Below are 10,556 nucleotides of genomic sequence, written 5' to 3'. Positions count from 1 at the left end.
GCTAGTATGATGAATGCTTAACTATTAGTCAAAAATCAGCCTGGGCTTGAAGGCTCTTGCCTATTGGGAGGCTGAAGTGGGAGTATCGTTTGTGCCCAGGAGTTCAAGAACAGGCTGAACAACATAGTAAGACCCGCATATCTATAAAAAATTAACTGGAAATGATGACACGTGCCTATAGTCCCAGCTATTTGGGAGGCTAAGGCAGGAGGATTGCTTGAGGCCAGGAGTTGGAGGCTGCAGAGAGCTGTGATCATGCCATTGATCACTGCAGCCTGGGTGACAGAAAGAGACTCCATTTCTTAAAAAAAAAAAAAAATAGAAGTTTTCCATGCATACCCCCTAGCGCAGAGCTGCTTCCTGCTTTGGGGAATGGACTTGAGCACCCCATCACAGACGCCCCGCTGTGGAAAACCAAGCAAAATAAAACTCTGCTGGGTGTATGTGGGATTATGTATGTCAGGCCAGTGCTCTGCTTTAATTATTGCTTGTGGGGGACGGAATGTAATGTAATAAAAGGCTTTCTTATTTTATCTTCCGCACAAAAAAGTCAAAGCCAAATCCTGCTTCTGCTCACCTTTGTTTTCGTTGCCAGGCCATCTACAAGGCTGACTTGGAGTGGTTGCGCGGCATCGGCTGGATGCCTGAAGGGTCGCCTGAAGTATTGAGAGTCAAAAACGCCCAGAACATCCTAAGTGACAATGTCTATCGGACACCTGTGGTGAATCTCAAGTACACGAGCATCGTGGACACACCTGACGTTGTCCTTGCTAAATCACATGCTGAGAATGTTAGCATTGTAAGTCAGGTTTTTTCCCATTAAAATTGAGTCAGTGCTATAAGCATATGGTAAATATCCTGCTGATCCAGCCCTATCATAATAATAATTTTGATAATAACAGAAGTGTTATAAAATTATGTTGATAGCATTTTTTCTGTTTTGCCTGTTAATTTTAAACAAAAACACAAGTATCAATACAGATTTCATATAAAATTTCTGGAATCTTGTGTGTGTGAAAAGATTCCGGAAATGTTCTCCCTAATATGGAAAGATTTTGGATCAGATCCAAAAGAAAAGTTAAAAGTTCTGCGCTGAAGCTAGCAAAATTACAGATTGCTAAGTAATTTTGTTTCTGTTGTTTCTTTCTATAGCCGAAGTACAGGGAACTCTGGGACAAGGACAAAACTTCAGTCCACATAATGCCAGATACTCCAGAAATTAATCTCGCCAGAGCAAATGCTCTTAATGTGAGCAATGTAAGTACCACAACAGACTCCTTTTGTTTGGAAAGTTACCTGTTGGTGCTTTAATATGACCTCCTCATAACTAAGGGAGAGAAGATGGACTGGGGGTAGGGTGGGGAAGGCTCCTCACCATCAGCCCTTGACCAGGAGTGAGGAAAGGAGATCGTGGGCCACCATGGTGGCTCATACCTGTCATCCTAGCACTCTGCGAGATCGAGGTGGGAGGATCACTTGAACTCAGGAGTTCAAAACCAGCTGAGCAAAGAGCAAGACCCCTTTCAACTAAGAACAGAAAAAATTAGCTGGGCCTCATGGCCCGTACCTGTAGTCCCTGGTATTTTGGAAGACGAGGCAGGAGGATCGCTGGAGCCCAGGACTTTGAGGTTGCAGTGAGCCGTGATGACCCCACTGTACACTGCATTCTACACAGGGTGATAAAGTGATACTCTGTCTCAAAAAAAAAAAAAAGGCAGAGGGAGATCCTTGTCTAAGTCACTGGGCAAGACTGCTGACTATAGAGCCAAGGTTAACACAACACAATCTCCCTTTTTGAATAAGGACCAAAGAAGATCGAAGAGGAATAAAGAGGTGTCAAATAAGAAAGGAGAATAAATGGCAGATGCAGATAAACTGCAAATACTTAGGAGAATTCTTTGCAAAACTATATGAATTCATTTTTAAAACCTGAATCATGGGGGATTTTCTAGAATATTACAAACTACCAATTTTGGCAACATGTCTTGCTATATGTTTTCTATTTTGTTTTTCTGTACAAAATAAGAAAAAACCAGGGTCCCCCAATGGTTTCACAGGAGAATTCTTTCAAAACTCTGAGAAATAAACAAACTAGATGGAGCCACATAAAAGAAGGAAAACAACAGAATTACCAAACTTCATCCAAGACAGCTTCCCAGATTAAAAACTACAGACCAGTAATAATGGGGAAAATCTTAAATACAATATGAACAAATCAAATTCGGCAACACATTCAAATAATATGATACAAAAAACAAGGGTTCGTGCAGGAATACCAGGAGAGTTCTATATTCAGAAGCCTCATGATGTCACAGGACAAAAGGGAAACCTATATGCTCATGTTACTAAATTATAGTGGCACCTGACAAAATCCAACACCCATTCTTATTTTTAAAAAGTAAAATCTTAGTGAAAAAAAGAGCACAGGAATATTTTCTTGACACTTACTAAAAAAATAAATCTCAAATCAAAGGCCAGCTCATCCCAAGTCAACTTCTTATTCAAGTCAGGATTAAAACAAGGACACCCACTGGCAGCATCATTACTTAATGTATGCTGGAAGTACTTGGTTATGTGAGTAAGCTTCTCACTAATGCAAATATAATTATATGAGAGTAAAAGTAAGAAATTAATCTTGGCTGGGCGGCCCCTGTGGCTCTGTGAGTAGGGCGCCGGCCCCATATACTGAGGGAGGCAGGTTCAAACCCGCCCTGGCCAAACTACAACAAAAAAATAGCTGAGTATGGTGGTGGGTGCCTGTAGTCCCAGCTACTTGGGAAGTTGAGGCAAGAGAATCGCCTAAGCCCAGGAATTGGAGGTTGCTGTGAGCTATGACACCACAGCACTCTACCAAGGGCGATAAAGTGAGACTCTGTCTCTACAAAAAAAAAAAAAAAAGAAAGAAAGAAAGAAAAGATAAGAAATTAATCTTAGAAAGAAAGAGGATAAATTGTCATTATTTGCAGAAGAAATTATTTTAAGCCTGGTAAAAGCAAGAGAATCAACTGAACACATCTATTAATGAATACAACGAATTCAGTTATTAGCTAGCTACACAACGTAAGAAAGGTCAAGAGATTTGGATCACAGAGATTTTGTGTATGTGGAGGAGGGATGGCCCCAGACGAAGAGTACTACCCAAGTACAGTTCACCAAGGTTTGGAGCTTTGCATCCTTTCAGGAGGAAAATAAATCTTTGTGAGAGAAGGAGCCTTCCCAGCAAAGAGTCCTCACCCTGTGCCAAACTTCTCCATAAATTCTGCTGTAATGAGCCACTTGGGAGACTAATTTTTTCCAATGTTTGGGAAGAAAATACAATTTTAGGGCACCAACATATTTTCTGTTTTAGACTAGGATCAGTATCATGGTGCAATGCATTCTTGTTGTCAAGTGGCTGAGTCGGTTCTTCACTGCGGCATAGATTCCTTTTCCAGTTCAATCCATAGGTAACTGTGGCAGGAAAATTCTGGAAAGTCTCATATATTCTCTTTTGCACAATACATTTCTTAACTGAAAATAGTAGAACCCTACCATTGATACCATGACATGAGCAACACTCGTATTCAAAACTCTGCTAAAAGAAAAGTTACCAACTTTAGATACTTAGGTATTAATGAGAAGGGCTTGCATTTTGGAAGGAATCAAACATCTCATTTGAATGCTAACCAAAATGCACAAACTTCTTCTTTTTTACACAAGGTATCACTATCATTACAGTCTTGATAAAATCCACTATTCAAAACTGCTGCCATCGTTTAGAAAGCACAACTTTTGCAGAATATTGTGTGATTATATGGTTAACAAAGCAAATTCATGTTAAATCTACTCAATTAGTTCTCACATAAACTTCATGAGTAAGGTATTATTATTTTGTTTTTAATCAGATTGGAAAATTGAGACTTTTAAAAAGTTAAAAAAAATTTGCCCAGGTTCTCAAAGTTAGTAGGTGAAGAAGTTAGGCTTCAGGCTGGGTTTTGTGTGTATGTATGTGTGTGTGTGTTTAGCTCCAAGAAAAAATATATTTGTGAACATAAAAAAAATTAACTATTACATAAGAAAAATAGTGTATTGCTAGATATTGTGCTTTTAAAAAAAGGAAAAATAGTGTAACATTCCTTCCAAAGAGAGGTTAAAAAAAAAGTATGAAAAATAGCGTGGTGATAAATGTAATAAAATAGATAAAAAGCAAAAAACCCATAATGTATCTGCATTAAATATTCTCTAGTGTAATATATCTAAACATGGAGAATACTTTTTCTTCTGTACAGAATACAAGTCAAGAGTTAAAATAGGTCCATGTAAAATTCATACAAAATTTTGAATGTCATGTGAGATGGTTCACACCTCTAAAGTCCTAGCACTCTGGGAGGCCCAGGCAGGTGGATCACTTAGCTCAGGAGTTTGAGACCAGCCTGAGCAAGAGTGAGGCCCTGTTTCTAAAAATGGCTGGGTGTTGTGGCTGGCATCTGTGGTCCTAGCTACTTGGGAAGCTGAGGCAAGGGGATTGCTTGTGCCCAAGAATTTGAGATTGCTGTGAGCTATGATGCCATGACACTCTACTGAGGGTGACAAAATGAGACTCTGTGTCCAAAAAAAAATTTTTTTTGAATGAGTTCATGACCAGCTTGGGCAAGATAGTAAGACCCAATCTCTTTAAAAAAAAAATTATCCTGGTGTGGTGGGTGCCTGTCGTTCTAGTTAGTTGGGAGGCTGATTCAGGAGGCTCACTTGAGCCCAGGAGTCTGACGTTGCTGTGAGCTATGATGACAGCATTGTAGTCTAGCCCAGAGAATGGAGCGAGTGCCTGTCTCTTAAAAAAAAACAAAAACGAAAAAGAACTTGAACAAAAGCCAGGCAAAACTTGTCCATGCTTACACGAATGCAACTTGAGCACTGATGTTTCAGATATGCAAAAGCTATAAAACTATAATTTAATATTCAGTAATTTTATTCAGCAATTTAGTAATCTATTCAATAATTCAGTAATTTAATTTCAATAATTAAAATTTACTTCTTTCTGTACTGCGGAAGCTCCCCTACTGATCAGTATGATTTCTGAATTATTCATTTTTTTATTTATTGAGACAGAGTCTCACTTTGTCATCCTTGATAGAGGGTTGTGGCTTCATAGCTCACAGCAACCTCCAACTCTTGGGCTCAAGTAATCCTCTTGCCTCAGCCTCCCAAGTAGCTGGGACTACAGGTGCCTGCCACAACGTCCAGCTATTTTTAGAGATAGGGTCTTACTCTGGCTCAGGTTGGTCTCAAACCTGTGAACTCAGGCAATCCACCCGCCTCAGCCTCCCAGAGTGCTCAGATTACAGGCATGAGCCACCACACCCGGCCTGAATTATATATTTAAATTACTATCATTTGAGTCTTTCTGCAATTCTTAATACAGAATGTATGCATTACGTATGAACATATATTTAAAGACTGTTTTAAAATACCTGCTACTCTAGTTAACGTCTCTTTAAAAACAAAAAAAATAGCTGTTACATCCAATTGTACTTCAGCCAAAGATCTAACATTTCCAAACAATATACATCACCAATCATATCAGAAGATCTAAACAGCCATGTTGGAAAAAAGAAACACAAAAGTGTGTTTACAATTCTGAAAATTATAAAATTGAATGGAATTAAAGAAATAAATGAACTGAATTATTTAATTTAAAAAATTATTTAACTATAACTTTCTTTAAGTCTGAGTGCATCCCGAAGCAACCCATAAACCAACACAAGAAAACAAAGCTAAACCCTTTTACCTTATGGATGAGATTATAAAGCACGACCCACTACATGGAGGCCGCTATTCAAATGAAACAGAAAGAAGCTTGTCAGACCCAGACAAGTCATTTCATATTCCAAGACAGTGGTGTATAGAATGATTCTCACCTATGCTCTCTTCTTTAATTGCTCCTGGGGCTTCAAAACTGTACCCTTAAGATGCTAATTTTACTTGAGCCCCCGGACAGATTGGTAGATTTGAATTTGCAATGATACCTTATTTTTCTCCTCTTCAGAAACTTTACCGCGAGGGTTGGGATGAAGTGAAGGCCGGCTGTGATGTCCGGTTGGATGCCATCCCCATCCAGGCGGCCAAGGCCTCCAGGGAGATCGCCAGTGACGTGAGTGGCTATTTTAAATTTGCAAGGATGTTGTCAGCTAATGTCCAAAGCACACAAAGAGGACGTGCTGTGACCCATCTGCTTTGTGTTTCCATCCCCAGTACAAATACAAGCTTGACCACGAGAAGCAGAAGGGACACTACGTGGGCACCCTCACAGCCAGGGATGACAACAAGATCCGATGGGCCCTCATCGCTGGCAAGATCCAGAATGAGCGGGAGTACCGGCTGGACTGGGCCAAATGGAAGGCCAAGATCCAGAGCCCTGCAGATATGCTCTCCATCAAGCATTCCAAATCAAGCCAGGCCCTGGTCAGCAATGTCGACTACCACAACTACCTCCACGAGTGGACGTGCATGCCCGACCAGAACGACGTGATCCAGGCCAGGAAGGCCTACGACCTGCAGAGCGACGTGAGTGGGCTGCGTTTTAGGATGAGTCCCAGAAAGTTCATGTCACACTTCACATCTTTATACAGCCAAGCATTTGATATTAGTTGGATTAATAGAGGGTATCAAAATCATCAAAGCCAGGGGAGATCTGGACTTGGTGTCAAGAAATAGATGGCAGTGTGTACACAGATCTTAACTGCAGCAGGCTAAAGTAAGGGCTTGTGAAAAAGTGATTTCTATAGAATGTAGAGCTCAATATAGGGATATAGCAAGTAAAATACCGGCAGCCCCTGTCATGCTTTTTGAATTAACAAGGTGTTTAGAAATTTTGAATTAAGTTGTCAAGATTTTTAAATAAGGAATTTTTGTGCAAAAATCCAGGATGTCCCATTCTCTAGAATAACTCAGAGGTTGTAGCTCTGGAAGTGCACTGCCCTTTGCCAGCAATAATCTGGAACTGAATTGTGGTTAACTCCTTTTAAACAGAAACTGTATCCTCCAGTTGGCCATCTCCCTGGCCTCCTAATTAATTTTCTTATGTTCCCTGCCTGGCTGCTTGAATGTGTCACCTTTGCCTTATACAGTGTTTAAATTGTAAGTCTTCATCAGGCCAGTGGATAGGCTAAATAAGACCCCGTGACCCTGGTTGCTGACTTCATTCTGGCCTTGTTTTCACAGGCTATTTACAAGGCCGACTTGGAATGGTTACGAGGAATTGGGTGGATGCCAAATGATTCCGTTTCCGTCAATCATGCCAAACATGCTGCGGATATCTTCAGCGAGGTATTCCCAGATTTCACCCTCCATTCAGTACATTTTCCAAGAGTCTGAACAAAAATACAGGAGTCAAAATACAGTCAGCTCTCCATATAATAGATGTGTATTTTTCTCCAATAATCCTGTACTGTTCCTATCACATTATGGGACCGTGTCTATTATATAATAATATCTAGCACACTCATTAATGCTTTGAATTTTTTAACTGGAAAAATCTTTTGGTCTGCAATAGCAATACACTTGGGAGAAGCTTGTCCAGTTGGAAAAATGAATTGACTATCATGTTACACACTATACAATAATATAGTATATCGTGATACATTACATACCCTTGGGAGCTAAGCTAACTTGCTACTTTGCTTAGTAGCAAGTAGTGAAGTCTGTGGAAAGTATAAGAGGCCAACACATTTGTTTTAAAAATAAAATGGAAAGAAAAAGAAAGTCGAGTAACCAAGAAGATGCCATTCAAATATGGGCATTCCGTGTTTCCAATAGAGGACTCTAAATTTAGTATGTCTTTTTCAGCTCATACACCACCAGAAATAGCAACTATCTAAAAGACATTTTCCTTCCCACAGAAAAAATACCGCACAAAAATAGAAACCCTCAACTTTACCCCTGTGGATGACAGAGTTGATTATGTGACCGCAAAGCAAAGTGGTGAGATCCTCAATGATGTAAGTACATGGCTGTTTTTAAAATGCACAATTGTGAAGATCTTGTTCCCAAAACTTTTCTGATCACTATCTGAGATACAGATTCTAACGATTGAAATTCTTGCTGTGAGCAATTGCTTGGACAACATGATGTTTTCTTAATGCCAAGTGACTGGGCCTCTTGTTTCTCACTTAGATTAAATACAGGAAAAACTGGAATGACACCAAATCCAATTACACCCTCACGGAAACCCCCCAGCTGCACGCTGCCCAGGAGGCTGCCCGGATACTGGACCAGGTACGGGTTTTACCTGGGTGCCTGGTCCTTTGTGGCAGGACGCAGAAGCTGTAAGAGAGCTAGGCAGCGACTCAGCCCTTCCTTCTGCTCCTCGTTCTGACCCAGTATGGTGTCTCTGTCCTCTAGTACCTCTACAAGGAAGGCTGGGAGAAACAGAAAGCCACGGGCTACATACTGCCTCCAGACGCTGTGCCCTTTGTTCATGCTCACCACTCCAGTGATGTTCAGAGTGAGGTAATTGTCCCGAGACGAGTGCACTTGGTGGAAGAAAGGCCTGCCCCCCAGAGATTCCAGGGATGCCTCCGGCATAGACAGCACCTTCAGGGTGTTTCCTTTCAGCTTGACAGAGCTGGTTGGGCTTGGGGGTGATTGGAGTTGCTTCCCTGTGGTCCTTCCTTCCCTGTGGTCCTTCCTTCCCTGTGGTCCTTCCTTCCCTGTGGTCCTTCCTTCCCTGTGGTCCTTCCCCCCCTGTGGTCCTTCCCCCCCTGTGGTCCTTCCCCGGGGGCTGTGGCTTTCTTCTCTTCCTCCTCCTCCTTCTTTCTCCTTTTCTTCTTCTTCTTGTTCTTCTCCTTCTCCTCTTCCTTCTACAATTGCTTGAGTTCTTTACTGTTTCTTATATTCTCTGCCCTCCATAAAATCTAGGCCTTAGAATAAAAATATTTCCAGAATTAGAGAATAAGCTCATGGTTTTTCTATTTTTAAATGGCTATTTCTCCATATTTATTCATTTATTTATTTCAAATGTATTTGTTCTTGGGGGAGGGGATGCAAAAAAAAGCTGGGAGGCTGAATTGGAGAGGTGGCCGTACCTCTGGTGCTTGTCAAAGCTGATGAGACCTGTGTTCTTCTTCCACCAGCTGAAGTACAAAGCTGAACATGTAAAGCAAAAAGGTCACTATGTGGGTGTCCCGACGATGAGAGATGATCCTAAACTGGTTTGGTTTGAGCATGCAGGCCATATTCAGAACGACAGGCTGTACAAAGAGAACTATCACAAAACCAAGGCCAAAATCAACATACCAGCTGATATCGTGTCGGTCATGGCTGCCAAGCAGGGGCAGTCCCTTGTGAGTGACATCGACTACCGTAATTACCTGCACCAGTGGACGTGTCATCCTGACCAAAACGATGTTATTCAGGCCAGAAAGGCCTATGACCTACAGAGTGATGTAAGTGACTTTCGTTTCTTCATTATCTGGAAGTGTAGCATCTGAAAATGATAAGCAGCGTTCCCCATCCACCAGTCTTTGAGCCATGTATATTTAATTCATTTATAAACTGGAAGGGAACTGAGGCTGCATATGAAGTAGAAAAAGATCAGAAGCAGTGACGGACCGATAGCTTCGTCTACTGACTGCATTTCTGCAAGTTGATGCTTTTTTAAATATGCTTTTCTTGTACCATTTCTGCCCTTAGCAACTCCTCACTTCTCATTTACATAGAAAATTCTTCTGGTTTAAAATAACGATTGGATTGGGTGGGAATTAAGATTGTCTTGGGCTTTTGACAATATTAGATGGCAGAAGGGGTAAGGACCAAGGCATGTCCTATTCCTGCTTTGCCCAGTATCTCATTCCTCAAGGCGTTTATGAAGATGAATCAAACAAAAGAGAAACAAAGTACTGATTGAGCTGCCTGAGGGCCCAGCACCTGTCCAACAGAGCTTTGGTAAAGTTAAGATAGAGAATGTGACATAGGCCTCCTCCCACTGAAGCCCGAATGAAGGTCTCTACCTGTCACCAGCCATCAGGAGGTGCAGAACAGAAAGAAACGTGATGCATCAACTTAGTCTCTCAGGTGCACGGAAGAAGCTGATCCTGCCTGGGTCTCCTACTCATTACAAAAAAGAAACAAAGGCTACGAGTGGTGGAGATGTTGAATTTGAATATCCCGCCTCACTGTTCGCTGCAGCAGAATGACTGCTGTGGGACTTGGGCCAGCTTAGCAGCTCCTGTTCATTTGCTGTGGGGCAGCCTGGGAGCCAGGCTGCCCAGAGCCAGTCAGGGCAAGGACAAAGATAGGCGTGGGTGGGCAGCAGGGGATGCTGACCCTTCCCATACACGAGCACATACTTGAGTAATTTCTTTCCCTTAGTCTAGACGCCCCACATACTCTGCATAACTGAAGGTACCAGATCTGTCTAGAAGTGCAACCTCTTGGATAAACCTTTTCTTATGGCAGCAGCTGAAAGTAGCAGCCCCAACCCTAGACTCTCCTAGCGTGGAGAGGTCCTGCTCTCGTAGCACTCAACCACTTTCCTATGTGAGTGACTCCTCTCCACTCCCAGGCTCCCGCTGCACACG

At 41.8% G+C, this 10,556-nt stretch overlaps 1 protein-coding gene across 2 annotated transcripts in view; it reads left to right on the top strand.

Moving 5' to 3' along the window:
- Positions 1-10,556, top strand: part of NEB (nebulin) — a 212,936-nt gene that overhangs the window by 128,250 nt on the left and 74,130 nt on the right. For both annotated transcript variants that reach the window (XM_003793019.1, XM_012807124.1), the window contains exons 78-86: positions 596-799; positions 1,153-1,257; positions 6,026-6,130; positions 6,232-6,543; positions 7,201-7,305; positions 7,878-7,976; positions 8,152-8,253; positions 8,380-8,487; positions 9,111-9,422. In XM_003793019.1, the coding sequence (XP_003793067.1) occupies positions 596-799; positions 1,153-1,257; positions 6,026-6,130; positions 6,232-6,543; positions 7,201-7,305; positions 7,878-7,976; positions 8,152-8,253; positions 8,380-8,487; positions 9,111-9,422 (1,452 nt within the window). The remainder of the gene's footprint in view (positions 1-595; positions 800-1,152; positions 1,258-6,025; positions 6,131-6,231; positions 6,544-7,200; positions 7,306-7,877; positions 7,977-8,151; positions 8,254-8,379; positions 8,488-9,110; positions 9,423-10,556) is intronic.

The sequence above is a fragment of the Otolemur garnettii genome, unplaced genomic scaffold, assembly GCF_000181295.1.
Source record: "Otolemur garnettii isolate 467f Iridium unplaced genomic scaffold, OtoGar3 scaffold00064, whole genome shotgun sequence".
Taxonomy (NCBI): Eukaryota; Metazoa; Chordata; class Mammalia; order Primates; family Galagidae; genus Otolemur; species Otolemur garnettii.
This window is presented reverse-complemented; position numbering and strand designations above follow the sequence as displayed.